Source organism: Caloenas nicobarica, chromosome 3 (assembly GCF_036013445.1).
Source record: "Caloenas nicobarica isolate bCalNic1 chromosome 3, bCalNic1.hap1, whole genome shotgun sequence".
Lineage (NCBI taxonomy): Eukaryota > Metazoa > Chordata > Aves > Columbiformes > Columbidae > Caloenas > Caloenas nicobarica.
Window position 1 is genome coordinate 67,904,044 of NC_088247.1, and position 17,721 is coordinate 67,921,764.

At 42.3% G+C, this 17,721-nt stretch overlaps 1 protein-coding gene across 1 annotated transcript; it reads right to left on the minus strand.

Moving 5' to 3' along the window:
- Positions 1 to 1,762: 1,762 nt before the first annotated feature.
- On the minus strand, positions 1,763 to 14,193 carry LOC135986936 (A-kinase anchor protein 12-like). The gene is made up of 4 exons (XM_065631491.1): positions 14,115 to 14,193; positions 6,118 to 9,980; positions 3,429 to 5,339; positions 1,763 to 2,784 (listed from the first exon to the last, which is right to left on the minus strand). The coding sequence occupies exons 1-4, from the start codon at positions 14,191 to 14,193 to the stop codon at positions 2,776 to 2,778; spliced, it is 5,862 nt and encodes a 1,953-aa protein (XP_065487563.1). The 3' UTR covers positions 1,763 to 2,775.
- Positions 14,194 to 17,721: the final 3,528 nt, after the last annotated feature.

Genomic DNA, 17,721 nt, shown 5'->3' on the forward strand with positions numbered 1-17,721 from the left:
CTTAAGTATGCTTATTTCAAAGAACCTTACAACCAAATCACAGTTTAATTCTGTAATTAGTTCCTTCAATTCACAAAGACTGAATGTCAGTCAACAACAAACGAACTGTCAGGAGCAAAGCTAACTCTGAAGATGAAGCAACTATCAGAAAATAATTTACACTAAGCAAGCTGAAAAAAACCCACATACACACTTTAGAACAAATTTGTAGCTTTATTTAATCAATGAAAATCTACCTTAAAAACACAAAATCAAATTTAGTAACCCAGTACATTGGATTAGAGAAAGCTTTGAGCTTTAAGCACAAGCCAGAAGTCACAGTCTCAAATGAGAGTTTCAGAGGCCAAAGCAATACGCTGAAACAATGTAGTATCCTTCTGTGGAGGCATGCCCCTTGCACCATTAGCGTGGTTTTGGGTGCAGTATTTCTTTAGCTGTCGGTTATAATAAGAAGCTTTTGTATTTGTTTTATAGTTAAGTTTGTTGCATTGCTTACCTGGGCCCTGGATTAACGGAGAAAACAGGCAAGTTTAAGCACTCGTCTGTCCAATTACTACCAACAGACAATTTACACTGTGGTACAGCTAGCTTTATTTAAATGAGGTTCAGACAAGAATTAACTTTACATATTATTAACAGCTTTGGAGCTACAAACGTAAGAATCAGGATTACACAGGTCATGCTATTGTTATTTCATTTTACCTGCTGCAGTTGTTGCAATATGGCTTAATGTACATAGGTATACTATTTGTACAAATTCAGCCAAGTTTGCACTTGTGAGGTGTTATTAAGAGCACTATTAACTTGCAAGCCAACTTAAACCTGTGGAAACCAGCCGAGGTTGGTGGAATTGCCCAAAGCTAGGGGGGGAAGCTGCTGCTAACGATGGACTGACATAGACGGGATTGTTTGAAACCACATTGTTGGGCTTTAAACATTTATATAATTTGCTCTGAGGTAAGGAAAAAAAAAAAATCTTTCGATGCTTCCACGCAGGGCAGCACCAGATGGTGCAATCACACCGGTGCAGTTGCATTGCTTGCTGTATGTGCAGCCTCGAGGAGAGGCGAGCCCTGCCATAACAAGAGCATTTGTACACTAGAAGTTGTTTTTAAAATAAATTACTATACAGGTAGGATAGTGAGCTATTGTTCAACTTGATGGGCATCAGTTTCACAAAGTGTGATCTGTAACCTTCACTTTTCAAATCAGAGCTGCAAGTTTGGACTTGTACCCCGTATTTGATTTTAATGTAAACAACAAAAGAGAGGACCAACTCCTGTTGGGGACAGACACCCCAGGACTCGTAGTCTTGGGGCTTCTTCCCATTGTTAAATCGCCCTGCTCATTCTGGTCTACAGCTGTTGGTTTTTAAGCTGAAGGTTTTTAAGATCTCAGCAGCCCAAAATTCTCATCAGCGTTTTGCAATCCAAGACAGAATGCATCACCAAGCCCTTACCCTCCTTCCTGCTACTCCACCTGCTGTGATAAGGAAAGAGGTTCAAGCAGGGGTTGGGAAAGGAGGAAGGCTCTCTGCAGGAAGGATGTTAGATGGTGTAGGTTTGGGTAAAGGCCTGGGGTTGGATGGGGCAGTGACCAGAAATGAGCAGACTCTGAAACGAGAGGGATGTGACTTGAGGGTTGTTACATGAGCGAGACAGCAGGGAAATGGTAAGTCTATGGGATTCTCAGAAATGAGGGAAGACTGCGAGTAGAAGTGGTTGGTGGATCTGACACAGGTCAGGCCTCTTTTGTCTTTAGAAGTATTGTAGTTCTACATTAAAATCAGAACTGGGTTTAGGATATACATATAAATATTCAAAGCAAGGCAGCCAAGTTTTTGAGAGATTTTACAAGGGGAAAAACCTGGAACAATAAATAGGAAAGTACATGTTATCAATTTCCGCTCCAATGGTATCAATTTCCGCTCCAAGCTACTCTACAAAATTCATTTAAGGGTACACCTAAATAGTACAGAAGTATCATAGCTCTACATTAAAATCAGAACTGGGTTTAAGACATACATATAAATATTCAACACATTACAGTCTAGTCCTGAGACCTGAAGTCTGGAACAAAAGAAGAAGGGTATTCTCAATCTCCTTTCAAGCTACACTGTAGAAGTCATTTCTGACTAAATCAGGCCTGCACAGATACAACTGAAGGATGGATAGAGATACCTGAATGGGACTGAAAGGCAGCAATCTTGAGTATCTTGCTCAAGAATTTGTGTGTGATCCAGTTCCTGCTGTTTGATGAAGACAAGTCTGCTACTCAGCCAGAAGTCTCATGTGTTCTCATCAGCCAGCCTTCCTTCTCCTCCTCACACATGAATCAAGCAGCATCTACAGCCACTTGCAGGTCAAATCAAGGCAGCTAGGGAAGATGTGGGGAGTAGAGGGGACTGCAGAAAGGTAGGAGGATTAAGGGATGAGCTAAAGGATTCAAGGAGGTGGGACAGACAAGACACACGTTAAGTGGGGTAAAAACTGTGGCACAAATTTAATGGTCTGTCCATTCACTCAGTTGTGTATCTCCAGTCTAAATGGTATATTTTGGGCAAAGGCAAATGCCCTTCAAGTGGAACACACGTGTAGATATAGCGAACATTAAAGCCATTTTTTTTTTTCATAGAAATGACAAAAAGGGTGAAGTCTTCAAAAAAGCAAATGTTAACATCCAAGAATAAAGGGTAGTGAATAAAGCTCCTGGTTTTGCTGCAGGATTGTCAGTTGTTCTCTAGGACTGGCATCTCTCCAAACGCCGCATGGATGCTTAGCACATCTGAAAGAAAGACGACAGTGAAAAAAAGCCATATTAATGACAACTTACTCTCTCAAAAATATCTTATTTTCCCAAGCAGCTCTCAAAGATAGAGATAAAGGTCTCATGACTTAGTTAAGCAAGCATAGTAAACATCCTAAGGAGAAGTTGTACCTATCATTTCTGATTCAGACTTCACTGAAGTGCAAAGAGCTTTAGTACATGGGGCACTCCAGGTTTATCATGGAAGGTGACACTCACATCCCTTAGGATTTTACAAAGAGCTTTGTTAAAGAGGAAACATGTTTGCAGATTAAATCCCATACGTTAAACACGTGCCATATGAGTGTGTATCTAGCAAAGCTGGAAACCACATTTCTGCCTCCCAGAAATATCACCCTAAACTACAGGCCAAGTCAAAGTCCATTAAAATGAGGGTAGCTGTACAGAACAGAAAAGAAAGTGTTAGCCAAGATAGAGGCAGTAAAGTGAGGGGGAAAAAGAAATAATGATTAAAAAATATATATATATAGATAATCTGTGGCCTGTTGGTTAAACTGAGGAGCAGTCTTTCACCAGAATTAAAAAAAAAAAACAAGACAGTTTTACAGACTCCAAAAACTACTATGAAAAAAAAGAAATTGCTGACTAAAAATGCTACTTACATTCAAGGCCTCAGGAGCCACTGAGTTCTGACTTTGTGGACTATCACAAGATGTTGCTTCTTGGCAACTATCATTCTCCCATGTCTGTGTTTTTCCATCCTCCACTGGCAGGGGATGTTGTTGTTCTTCACTTTCTCTGCACATTTGCTGACCTGTATGTTGGTCTGGTATTTCCATAATCCGGCCAACCGGGTCTTTGGTCGAATTTTCTGAAGTACTTAGTTCTAGTGTTGATTTCTGAAGTCTCTCACTTCCCCTTGAAATGTCTTCAGGGCTAGTCACAATTGTTAAAGAATTCTCACTTTGTCCATCTTCCAGCACCTCCGAAGTTAACAGCATGTCTTTTGTCTTTTCCACAGGTACATGAATTTCTGCAGACTCTGCTGTTGTAGCAGTTTTCACTATTCGTGATTGCTGGAGCTCTTGTTCATTATTCCATATCTCTTCCGTGCCTACTGGAATCTGATGATCCACCTGCGTACTTTCCAGAAGCTCAGGTATATTTGTACCTGATGGGCTTTTCCCTGTGGACTTAATGCACTGCTCTGGCTCAAAGGCAGCTGGCTCTTCTGTTTCTGCAAGTTTGTGAACAGCTGTCTCAATGGCATTCAATACAATTTTCGTGCTCCGAGACTCTGTACTCACAGACTGAACAACGTCCTCAAATTCTGTGTGGGTGAGAGACAGACTGTGAGTTAGAGGAATACCATTTTGTTTGGGTTGCTCTGTACTCTGGGGCCTCTCTTGCTCCTCTAACATTCCATTCATGGAAGTGGGAGATACTTGAGGCTCAGGTGCTCCTGCACTACCAAGCTCTGCAGTCCCACAGCCTGAAAAGTCAATAGTAGCAACTGGGACTCCTTCAGAAGCCATTTGTTCTGCTGTGTTTGCCAAGGGCTGTACAGTTTCAGATGTTGTGTCTGCGGGTGTCACAGTTTCTGCCATGATGTGCTCTTCAGCTGCTGCAGCTGCTACAGGCACAGGCACAGTGAGAGCCTCCAAGCCTCTAGCTTGTGGGAAGGCTGAGTCAGAGCCTTCCTCTTGCACAGTTAAAACCTCTTGCTGGACAGCACTTGAACATTCAGCACCTCTCACAGCCTCCCCTTTTCCATATTCAAATACTTCTTTGGCTCCTTCCATCGAGTGCTCATTTTTGTTATCTTCTTTCTGAAAGTCTTGACAGGTGGAGGTTTCTGCAAGTTTTTCTTCTTTTTCCACAGTCTCTTCTTCAGCTAAGCTGCTTAGTGTTTCACATTTCTTAGCAATTGTGTCAGTGAGGATGGTGCTTCCATTTTCAGGGAGATCTGGGCATATTGACGCTACATTAGATACACTGTCTGCTTCAATCTGCGTGGGGGCCTCAGTGACAGGGGTACCCCTCTCGAAGTGTGTTTCAGTTTTGGGCACAGCACCTTCCATTTTCCCACCCTCAGTTTCATCACTCTGGGAGGGGATTTCAGTTGTTTTTTCTCTGCATTGTGGCTCAACAAAGGGCACAGGATCTTTTGCTGTAATCTGCCTGCCATCCCCATCCCTCACACTCTGCTCAGCATCTGCAGCTGCCTCTGAGCCAATTGCTTCTGAAGGAAGGGCAGAGGTTTTTACTTCGTTCTGCAGAGGAACCTCAGCAACAGCAACTTCTGTGCTTTCTTCTCCAAGGAGCACAGCATCATCTTCTTTTTCCTCTCTCTGGGCAGGTGCCTTGCCAGGAACTCCTTTGGTACAAGTTTGCTCCTGAGAGTCTAAGTCAGGAATTTCATCTTGTCTTTCAGGTTTCATGGGGACCACAGTGACAGCTGCTTCTGTGCATTCTGGTCCCATCGTGAGGGTTTTGCCCTCTCCTTCAAGCTGCACAGGCTCTTCAGGTGGAAGCCCCAAGGTAGAGGTTTCATACTCCATCTTGTCCTGCACCTGTGGAGAATTGCAACAGACCTGTGATAAAGGGTAGGAACAGGGAGTGACCAGAAGTGTTCTGCGTGAAAAAGCACCAGAAAAAACAAGCAGAGGAGTATGGTTATGGGAAGAGCACGAGATGATGACACTGAGATCAGTGGGTCACCAAGATTCCAGCTCATGTTCAGTTTCTCAGGACACACAGCTCATTAAACAAAGGGCAGCCTAAAGCAAGGGATAACCAGCAGCACTTGAAACAAAGACTAAGCCAGCAAGTTGGTGGGGAGGTACAGAGGAAGGCAGGGACACATCAGCCACAAGAACTCCCGCACATTTAAAGCTGGAGATACTGGGGTCATTTATTTCCCCCGCTTTGCACAAGTACCTCAGCTACAATCGTACCTCTGCCTATGACTGAAGATACCACCTGCTATGTATGGTACCATATAGATCACATATGTATCACATATTTTCATATAATATCTTCAGTCACATTGTGCTGTGCAGGAGCCCTCATTGCAATTGTTGCAGCACCTTCCGATCCACACAAACCATCTCCCACCCATTTCTGCAGGAATTGCATCCACCTCAATCTGCATACAAGCCTCAGTGGCTGCTGCTTATGGACATCTGTGTGTCTGTCTCACTGGAAACAAACTTCAGTTGCCTCAGGCTGCACAAAAAAGGACCCTGGCAGTAATATTGCTACTACCTGGATCTAAAGTAGGTATAATAGCTAATGCTTGCGGATTTTTTCCTTTGACAGATGAACCTTGGTGTTATATGTAATACCTACCGCAGCGCGCACTCCTGGAATACATTCATCTCTTGCCTCATCTACTGCGAAATCCGTCATGGGTAGTTTTTCTTGTTCTGAAGCCTCCTGCTTTGGAAATGGCTCTTCTTCAGGAGTGACTGCTTTGACAATGTGAGGGTCTCTGTCTTGTGATGAAGGTTCCTCTACTGTTCTCTGAGCTTCAGATATTTCTTCATGGCCTTCTACAACTGGTTCCTCACGTGCCTGACACTGGCTTTCCTCTCTAGATACATCTACATTTTCACATCCTTCTGTGCTTTCTTTTGCTCCAGCAGATAGTCCACTTCTCTCAGAACCTTCCAGAAGGACACTCTCTTCAAGTCCAGTTTGGTCCTGAATGCTCCCTGCACTTCCCAGTGCCTGGAGGTCATCTTTATGTTCCTCTTTTTTCAAGGACTGGTCAAGCAAAACAGTTGCCTGACCTACAACTTGCCCATCTTCAGCATCATCTTTCATTTCTGAATCAATTTCTTCTTGCACTGTTGTAATTACAGTTGTTGTCATGGTTCTTTCACTAACCAGCTGGGCTGCATCTGCTGACTTTACTCTTTCAGCAACTTCCTGAAGAACTTTTTGTGTTTGTTTGTCTAACTCTTTCAAATTTTGTTCAGTGGCCTCTACTTCTTGTACAGGTGTAACTTCCTCTGTAGTGTCTGGGGTTTCTAACAACTGTGAAACAGCAGAAACCATCTCAGTTGTCTCCTCAGCAAGGGACACTTCCATTGTTCCTTCAGCACAGGAAGCTTCTGCTGTCTCTTCCAGAGCTGTCACTGCTTCGGAGGTTAGCTCTAGCTCACTTGCTGTGGTGTCATCACTTCGATCCTTTCTCATCTCTGGCTCTGTCTTAGCAGCTGCCACTGCTTCTTCCACAAGAACATCTGATTCAAATGTTTTCTCAGTTTCCGTCTCTTCCTCTTCTTTTGCCTGCTCAATGCACTCTGTCAGAGCAGCAGATATCCAAGATGGTGACCTTTCTTCAATACTGCTGATTGCCCTTTCCCCTTCCACAACGGTAACAGTAACCACATGTACCAGCCCTTCATGTCCTTGCTCAATTCTTAGGCTCTCCTCTAATTTTTCTGCTCTCTCTTCCTCTGAGGTTCGTTCTCTCATCGCTTCAGCATCTTTTGCTTGTTGGGCTTCCATCTTTTCCTGCTCTGCTGCTTCGTATTCGGATAAAGGAACAACAGCTGGAATATCTGAATCTTCTTCAGCTGTTTCTGCCATGTCTTCTCTTGTTTGTTTAAGATGATTTGGCTCTGGCTTCCGATCTGACTTTTTCTTCCTACGCCTAGGCATCAGCTTTCTAAATGGAACCCATGATTCATCTTTTCCAGGCTCACCATCTGATGTTGAATGCTCCAGGCTGGATCCCACCACAGAGTCTTCAGTCCTCTCTTCCATTCTGGTTTTGGATTTCCTTCTTGGAGTGACTAACCTTTTAAAGGATTCCCATGTTGAAATACCTTCGCCCTCAGATGGGCTTCCGGCTTGTTCTGGGGAAGAATTCCCTTGTCCTTGATCACTCTCCTGAGAGCTGGTAAGAATTGCATCTGTTACTGTTTCTTTGGTCTGTCCAGGTTCTTCCACTTTTTGGCTTTCTTGAGCAAGTTTATGTTCAGTTTCTTCATCAGATGATGATGATTTCCTCCTGGCTCTTTTCTTTGAAGAACCTACACATATAAAAGCTTCCCAGGACACAGAGGTGTCAACCTTTCTTTTGGGCTCTTCCGTGGCTTTCTCTGGTTTCTGGTCCATCCCATTTTCTTTGAATTCTCCCTGCTTTTCATCAACAGCATTTTCAGTTGAAGACACTGCACCATCCTTTGTCTTATCAATTTCTTCTTCTTTATCACTTTCAGAAGGTCTTCTGACACGTTTCTTGGGAGTCACCATCTTTTTAAATGACGCCCAGGCTGTGACACTTTCTCTTTTTCGCTCCACATCTGAAGTTGCAGCTTCTTCATTTTCAGTGACTTGCATTCCATCTGCAGATTTTTCCAAAGAAGGAATTTCATTCATCTCCTCAGGAGAAGAAGCAGAACTCTCCCCCTTCTGTTCCTCTGGGCTATCTGGGGAATCTGATAAGTGCTGAATTGGTTCACCCTGTTCCCCTAACTTAGATTCTTCTCTTTTGCCTTTTTGTTTCTTCCCAGACAGTTTTTTTAATCCAGTCCCCGTAAAGAGTTTCTTTAAAGGGCTGCCTTGTGGTTTAGTTTTTTCTTGAGAAGACAACAGTTCAGCTTCATTTGTGATACCTTCTGGAGGCCTCTTTCCAGCTGCCTCTTCAGGAGTTATTTCTGTGGTTACTTCATCTGGTTTGACAGTATCAGTCATAACTATGCCAGTTTTTCCCTGTAGACCTTCATCAGTGGGTTTGATTGTCTGTTGATCATCCTCCGTGTCAACAGAACATTCAGAAGTAGAAAAGGACTTCAACTCAGGAGCACCCAGAGTCAGTTTTGTCTCATGCTCTTCGCTTGCTTTCTTCTCTGTGGTTCTATCTTGAGCTTCTCCTTGTGTGTCTAACTTTCCAGTTGTGTCTTCTGATGTGGGTGAAATTTTCAATTCTGCTTCCTCTATTTTTTCATCGGAAGTTTCTTTCCCCAGTGAAGAAGGTTTATTTCCTTCTCTTCCTTCAGATTTTTTGAGCTCTTCACTAGAAAATTCAATAGCCAAAGATCCTGCTTCAAGTTTCTCTTCAGAAGCCATTTCATTTTTGTCCTCTGTTTCACACTTGGCTCCAGTTGACTCCAGTTTTTCTCCCACAGGTAGTACTTCCGAGGACATTTTCAGTTCTCCGTTCACACTGTCAGTGATAACAGGTACCACTGACCTTGTTTTTAGTAGTTTCTCTGTCACCTCACTTTCCTTTCCTCCTTCTTCAGTTTTTTCTTCCTTTTGACCAAGATCTTCTGAGACTTCCACCAGGTTTCCTTCTTGATCACCTTCTTCAGCTTTTTTCTCCATCGCACTTTCTTTAACAACTGCTGCTGCTACATCCTCTTTTTGTCCCTGCTCATCATGCCTGATTAGCTCTTCCTTCTCACATGCTTCAGCTCCTATGGCTGCCACAGTCTTTTCTGACTCCTGCTTTTCACCTTCAGTTTGCTCCTTCTCGTGCACTTCAGCAGTTACTGCTGTCATGTTCTTCTCTTCATCTTGCTTCTCGAACTCAGATTTCTCCTCCTTTTCACTGGTTTCAGTTGTTAATGTTGAGCCCTCTTTTTCTTGCTCCTCTTCTTGTGGAGGAGACTGTAGTTCATCTTCTTTAGGCTTCCTGAAACTCTTCTTTTTTCTAAATGCACTCCATCCCTGAGTAAAAAATCTTCTTAATGGTGATGTAGTATCAGTGGCTAAGGCAGCTGATTCAGAACAAATCTCATTTGCTTCTGGTGTTTTAGGAGATTCAGGTTCTGTTTGTTCATTTTTCAATGTGTCTTTGGTGTTGTCTTCTGCACAGTATGCATCCTCAGGCATCGCTGTTTCTTCTGAGCTGACTTCTTTTTCATCACCAGCTCCTTCATGGACTCGTGTTTCTTTTTTTACAGTAAGCAGCTGAACTGGTTCCGATTTCCCTGTCTTTTCCTTCTTCACGGTGAATCTGAATCCAACAAATTTAAAAACCTTTTTAAAACCCAGATCATAAGACTGAGGCTCAGATGCCTGGTCAAGGTTTTCCGCGTCTTCTTCCGAAGATGGCAACTGTTTAACTGTATAAGCATCGTCGTCATCGTCTTTCTCAGCATCTACACCATCCTTGGTGCTTGCAACAGATGGACTTGTCTCCATAGTTTCAGCTTCTTCCTTCAGAGTTACACTGGCATGTTCTGTCTGTCCAACTGTTTTTTTTAATTTAAAAAAAAAAAAAAGTTAGTTTCCTTCTCAATTTAATGTTATATTATACCTTTATGTAAATATATTGATTTTTTTTCATTTCTATTAAACTTTCCAAAACAGATGTGTTCTATTATCTGTGTGCCTCTTCCACGTGCTGTTATTAATTTTTTTTTAAGGACCAGTTTTTGCTCTAAGATTACCAAAATTCCTTTCATTCCTTATATCAGTGTATAGGTCTTTCCAAAATTTATTTGCAAATATACCTTTTGAGCTTATATTCTCTCATTCTCTTTCTTTCTTTCATTTTTTTTGGGGGGGGCGGGGGGGGGGGGGAGGCGGGCGGGCACAAGGCTTATGTTTAGGCTTTTTGTTGTTGTCATTATTGTTGTGTAAGGTTTATCTTTTTTACTTTAAGAAAAACTGCGAGAAAAAAAATTAATTCTGTCCTATAATTACTCAAAGAATACACAGAACAATGTATGTAATTACCCCTGAAGCAAAGCTCAGTATCCTGATGCAGCAAGACCCTCGAAAAAAAGGAAAAAAAAAAAAAAAGAAAAAGAAGGGGAAAGGGGAAAAAAAAAAAGGAAAAGGGGGGAAAAAAAAGGAAAAAGGAAGAGTGTGTTGATCTAAAATGATGGCCAAAAAAGAAATCTTATTTACAGCTCTGTCACAAAAGAACAATAACTTGTTAAAATGCCCATGGGAAATTTTGTATTTTTCTGGAAACTTAAAATCCCCAGAACAGTTACATTACAACATATTTGTTTTAAAGATCATAAATCTTGTAATTCTCCCATACATCACATCACCACTATGGCCAAACAGAAACCTCATCTACAGCAATTCCACATCACTTAATGAGGTTGTTACTATGCAGGCAGGTAAAATCCAACCCCCAACTGCTCGTAAGTCTGTGTTTGCATAATCTCATTCTTGAGCACTGCTTGAGTTCTACCTTCAGGACACGGGCAACCATCCTCTCCGTCTTGCTGGGACAATTTAGGTATTAATACTGTCGCTCCCTCTGGCCACAAGTTGCCTAAGTTCACAGACTGGCATCTACATTAAACCCGCCAAAATGCAGCAATCAAGAAGCCAGCACACATCCAGTTCAGAGCACAAAATTGCAGGCTCCCCATGCCCCAAATAAGTAACTTTGGAGGGAAAGGGTGGAAAGGAACAAGGGCACCGAGCCTTTAAGTTCTTCCATTTAAACACAAAAATGAGCAGGTAAAACTGCTGTTGCCTATAATGAGAATTTTAATTGTAGTAATAACTGTGCGATGAACATGCTTGATGATGAAACAGGACAACACGTGAAGATAAAAATCTATGGCATGTTCAAGGCTCCAAAAGATTCTTGGGCTTGGATACTGCCTTGATTTCAGTTTAGCATTGTTCTTGACCCTTGATTTTGTGCAATAGGTGAAAGTGCAAGAGCATGAGTAAGTGTGCTCTTCTCTCTGACCAACCTTGTTAGAATGCGAAGGTGACAAAATAAAGAATAATAATGATCAATGTTAAACAGCAACATCTTTGGAGAAGGCACGGCCCTTTTCTTTTAAGTGTACAGGTGCTGCTTTGATGCCTAAAGGCATGGTGGACACTGCTTTCAAAAGTACGTGCATCACAGAATTCCCCAAAGTGATTGATTTTTTTATTTGATCCATCTTTTAAGTTGGATCTTACTCTGCAGCTGGCCCTGCTTTGCACAGGGGCTGGACCACCTGATCTCCAGAGGTCCCTTCCAGCCCAGATGCTTCCTTGATTCTGCTTGCCTATGTTCCCTTTGAGAAGAACAGCATCTTCATAAGCACATAGACAATGCACTCTAGATAGTGCTGAAACACAACTACACAATAGGCAAAACTAAATCTACAAGTATACTGACTTCTAATAGCTATGTAGAGGGCAAACTATGTTTATATTCACTATCGACAGCCTACTGGTTGTTGTTTCTCAGTTGATGTAAACAAAGCTTTTTATTTTTCCCTTTATCTAACAGTTTAAAATTATTTCCGTTAATTGTTAATTCCTAATTAAAAGTCTGACCTCTGATAACATCCTAACTCCCTGAACATTTTAAAACAGAGATGTTCAAACCAAGTAATTTGTGAGGGAGTGGGGTGAGAAGAAATGGACATTCTTCTGAAGAAGCCAGGATTATTACTCCATTGGTAATACACCTCTTGCAAACACCAGAACACTCCACAACCAAAAATAACTCACTGCAAAAACACTTTAGTCAGTAAAGGGAAGTAAGATTGTAAGGACAGCTAGAAGTAGCAATAATACTTTTGAACTCTCTTTTAATTTTAAGATGGTTTCCAAATAAAAACTGATGTGCTTATTTTATTAATATTTTGGGAGTCTTATTAATCAAACATTGTGTTGTTGTATACTAAGACTACACAAGGATAAAGCCAAAGAACCACTCTCATATCTGTGTTCGTTTATTCTTAGGTCCAGAAAGAACTGTCAAACTATATAATTTAACAGAAAGCTTACCATGGCTTAATGGGAATTCACAAAGTTAGAGACATTTCTTCAAACACTAGGGTACATACCACATATTTTATACTTATTTAGTAAGAGGTACTTTAATATAACCTAGGGAGAGAGAGAGGATAGAGAGAGAGAGAGAGAGAGGATAGAGAGAGAGAGAGAGAGAGAGGATAGAGAGAGAGAGAGAGAGGAGAGAGAGAGAGAGAGAGAGAGGATAGAGAGAGAGAGAGAGAGAGGATAGAGAGAGAGAGAGATGGATGTCTAACTCTTTTTCCTGGGTGAAGACAGTGACATTTCTTCCCTTTATCTACGCTACGAGTATTTTTAATGGCTGAACCAGCTATGAAATTGAACACTAATCATTTCTTCTTCTTAGCATCTCTGGTGGAAACAAGGCCTATCAAGTCTCCCTTCTATTCTTCTTCAGTCCTGCATTAATGCCAACATGCTTACCCTTGGATATGTGGAAATCTCTATCTCCATCTGGCACGACTCAGACAAAGGCAGAACAAAAACCAGAGCTGAAAGCCTGTGTGTAACGCTGGGTCTAAGTGGGAAAGACCAGAAGCAAGAAGGCAGCAGGAGTGGAGGACAGTTCAAAAGACACTCATGACTCCTTGCAGGCAACTGGCGGGCAGCTAGAGACACAGCTTGCTAGGGGTTCCCCTTTCCTCTTGCCAACAGAACCTGGGAACGCATCACAGAATCATAGAATCACAGAGTCACAGTCACAGAATATTAGGGGTTGGAAGGGACCTCAAAAGACCATCTAGTCCAATCACCCCACTGGAGAAGGAAAAAAAACTTGTTTTTAACAAAACCAGGACACATGCCAACTGTGGGACTGTTTGATGAAAATCTCCTAGAAATGGGTTTAAAGGTTCTCAAGGAACCTGCTTACCAAGCAGAGACAATAGCTCAAGCAAGGGAGAGGAGGCTGCAGCACTGCAAGGCTGAGGGTCCACAGGAGACCATGAGATAGGGACAGTAGTGCTGGGGAGAAGGCAGGGATTGCTGTTGGGCTGCTTCCCAAAGGCTTCATGGGATGTCTGCCTTTCAGGACAGCAGTTGGCTTGTGAACTCCTTGCAAATTTTTACAATTCCCTTCTTGTCTAGCTGCTTAGAAGAAAAGGTGTCTTGCAGGTTATTCTTTCTAGTCTGGTGCTTTTGTAGGAGGGACAGGGACAGATTGGTCGGCTAGATTATGAGGAGAGGGTCAAGCTGCTGCAGGACTTCACACAGAGGCCATTCCCAGGAAGCAACTCCCATGGCATATTAGACTTCTGCTTCCCTCATTTCATCATTTTGTCTGTCCCAGCAGCAAGGACTGAGACATGTGGGGTTTTCAAGCTCTGGAAATGGATGTCTTTTTCAAGGAGGAACAGGAGACACTTAAAATGTTCCTCAAATTTTAAAGAGTTTATATTATTTTTTCAAGAGGATGTTGGACCAGAACAGCTACGGGCCTTTACCGCATCCTTATCTTTCATTCTCACTTTTGTGAAGCCTAAATGTAGTGTCCAACTAGAAATGACATCAGCCCTAAATCAGATATTAATGTTGTGGTGGCCAAGCTTCCATCTTGTTAGTAGCATCTTAAAATGTTCACAAAGCTAAAAGTCTTTTACCACATCTCATCCATCTCCCTGAAATCAGGACTCCAAACCCTGTGCTGTCAATTCCACTGGCCTTCTCCTGGCTCCACATTGTTCCTCGTTCCAAACCACATCCTTCCTTACAGGGCCATCAGCCTCCTCAGGCCTGCTCCCCTCCCTTGTGGCAGTGTGAATGACAAACATCCAGTGTTTGGCATCCAGACATGACCATCTCAGGAATCCTCTGTGCTTTTGGCAAGCCGCCTGCCCATCCCCAGGCACTTGCTGCATCCAAGCTGTGCAGGTTCCTTAACGAGCACAGCTGCCTCCCATATGCTCTGGATCTGAATTGGAAAGCCAGATCTGCTTCCATAGCTTGAGCTAATAGCCAGGATACTTGAGCTATTGCCAATAAAACAGCATTGCGAAAGAGAAAGCAGCACACAAACCTCTCATGCAAGAGGCTGGGTCTCTAATCCCTACTTTGATGCCTTTTTAGGGACTTCATGTTAACAAGTAACGGGATAGTATAAATGAATAAACCTTGTAAAAGGACTGGCAGAGGTTGTGCGCCTTGAACACAAAGTCTGGTGAGAGATACTGGTTTGATCTATACCTCCGATGTTAGAGCTGGGCAGTGAGATCTGTCACCTGCTGTCGTGGTTTAACCCGAGCTAGCAATACAACTAGGATAGCCACTCATTCACTCCCCCCTCCTCCCACCCTCCAAATAGGGGAGAGAATCAAAAGGGAAGGGAGAAACTTGGGTTGAGATAAACACAGTTGAATAAAATAACAAAATATTAATAAACAACTAGTCAACATATATATATATAAGAGAAATAGAATATAAAATATACTTAATGTAATTCTTCACAAACTCTGTCCACATTGAGCAGCCAGTCCCAGGAAAACAGCACCTGGTCCCAACAACCAATCCCAGAGAGGGAAAAGAGGAAAAAGGCAGAAAGGCCCAGAGGCCTCTGCAAAATGGCAGGATGGCAGAAGGCCAAACTGAAGAAAGTCCTGAACAGAACTCTCCTGAACAGGTCTCTGTCCCAGCTCCAACAAAGGAGAAAGAGTGGAAGATCCCGACTCTCCTTCGATATGAAACATGACGCTAATGGGATGGAATACTCCTGTTGATCAGTCTGGATGTCAGTCAGGGGCTGCCCCATCCATGCCCCCCTTCCTCGATGCTTCACACCTGTTGGTGGAGCACTCAGAATGTCCTTGGATCTCATAGCAGAGCAATTAAAAACATTAACTCTGTGCTGGGGTGTTATCTCTTTTTCTCAAACTTAGTCCAAATAATGACTGTACTAGCTATGAAAAAGAAATGTTTCTAACTGCATGAATTAACTTATATTCAGTCAAACCAGCACACCTGCAGTATGAGCCCCCTGATGCAATACAGAAGCAAGAGGAGGGACAGGCATCCTGCAGCACTTTGACATCTCTGCGTTTGCTGTGACCAGAGCAGGTAAGTATTTGCAGATACTGGATTTAGCATTTTAGCTGCGATAGGAAGGTAGATGTGTAGCTTTACAAAATGAGTTTAGGTATGAAATCCATGCAAGCCTTGAGATACAAATGCTGCTAAACATCTTTAGCCATAGAACATAGATGGCTGGAGAAGCTTCATGTCTTAAATCCAAGGTCTGTGAACATAAATCACAAGGACCTCTGAATATTCAGTGCCATGAGGAGTATAGTCCAGCTAAGCAGAAGTGTGGGAGCCTAGAAGATATGCATTATGGGTCTAAGGTCCTTAATCTTCTACTCTATGCCATTGTTTTTTTGGTGGACGTTCATATTGTTGTTTTGTTGGGTTTTTTTAATACTTCATTTATGCCAGGGAATTATTTACTCATTTTTCATTGTGGCTCACTGAATACTGTTACTTATATTGAGGCTTTTTTCTTCACAGTCTTCTAAAGTACCTTATTCTTATTACTACTTCTTAAGTATGCTTATTTCAAAGAACCTTACAACCAAATCACAGTTTAATTCTGTAATTAGTTCCTTCAATTCACAAAGACTGAATGTCAGTCAACAACAAACGAACTGTCAGGAGCAAAGCTAACTCTGAAGATGAAGCAACTATCAGAAAATAATTTACACTAAGCAAGCTGAAAAAAACCCACATACACACTTTAGAACAAATTTGTAGCTTTATTTAATCAATGAAAATCTACCTTAAAAACACAAAATCAAATTTAGTAACCCAGTACATTGGATTAGAGAAAGCTTTGAGCTTTAAGCACAAGCCAGAAGTCACAGTCTCAAATGAGAGTTTCAGAGGCCAAAGCAATACGCTGAAACAATGTAGTATCCTTCTGTGGAGGCATGCCCCTTGCACCATTAGCGTGGTTTTGGGTGCAGTATTTCTTTAGCTGTCGGTTATAATAAGAAGCTTTTGTATTTGTTTTATAGTTAAGTTTGTTGCATTGCTTACCTGGGCCCTGGATTAACGGAGAAAACAGGCAAGTTTAAGCACTCGTCTGTCCAATTACTACCAACAGACAATTTACACTGTGGTACAGCTAGCTTTATTTAAATGAGGTTCAGACAAGAATTAACTTTACATATTATTAACAGCTTTGGAGCTACAAACGTAAGAATCAGGATTACACAGGTCATGCTATTGTTATTTCATTTTACCTGCTGCAGTTGTTGCAATATGGCTTAATGTACATAGGTATACTATTTGTACAAATTCAGCCAAGTTTGCACTTGTGAGGTGTTATTAAGAGCACTATTAACTTGCAAGCCAACTTAAACCTGTGGAAACCAGCCGAGGTTGGTGGAATTGCCCAAAGCTAGGGGGGGAAGCTGCTGCTAACGATGGACTGACATAGACGGGATTGTTTGAAACCACATTGTTGGGCTTTAAACATTTATATAATTTGCTCTGAGGTAAGGAAAAAAAAAAAATCTTTCGATGCTTCCACGCAGGGCAGCACCAGATGGTGCAATCACACCGGTGCAGTTGCATTGCTTGCTGTATGTGCAGCCTCGAGGAGAGGCGAGCCCTGCCATAACAAGAGCATTTGTACACTAGAAGTTGTTTTTAAAATAAATTACTATACAGGTAGGATAGTGAGCTATTGTTCAACTTGATGGGCATCAGTTTCACAAAGTGTGATCTGTAACCTTCACTTTTCAAATCAGAGCTGCAAGTTTGGACTTGTACCCCGTATTTGATTTTAATGTAAACAACAAAAGAGAGGACCAACTCCTGTTGGGGACAGACACCCCAGGACTCGTAGTCTTGGGGCTTCTTCCCATTGTTAAATCGCCCTGCTCATTCTGGTCTACAGCTGTTGGTTTTTAAGCTGAAGGTTTTTAAGATCTCAGCAGCCCAAAATTCTCATCAGCGTTTTGCAATCCAAGACAGAATGCATCACCAAGCCCTTACCCTCCTTCCTGCTACTCCACCTGCTGTGATAAGGAAAGAGGTTCAAGCAGGGGTTGGGAAAGGAGGAAGGCTCTCTGCAGGAAGGATGTTAGATGGTGTAGGTTTGGGTAAAGGCCTGGGGTTGGATGGGGCAGTGACCAGAAATGAGCAGACTCTGAAACGAGAGGGATGTGACTTGAGGGTTGTTACATGAGCGAGACAGCAGGGAAATGGTAAGTC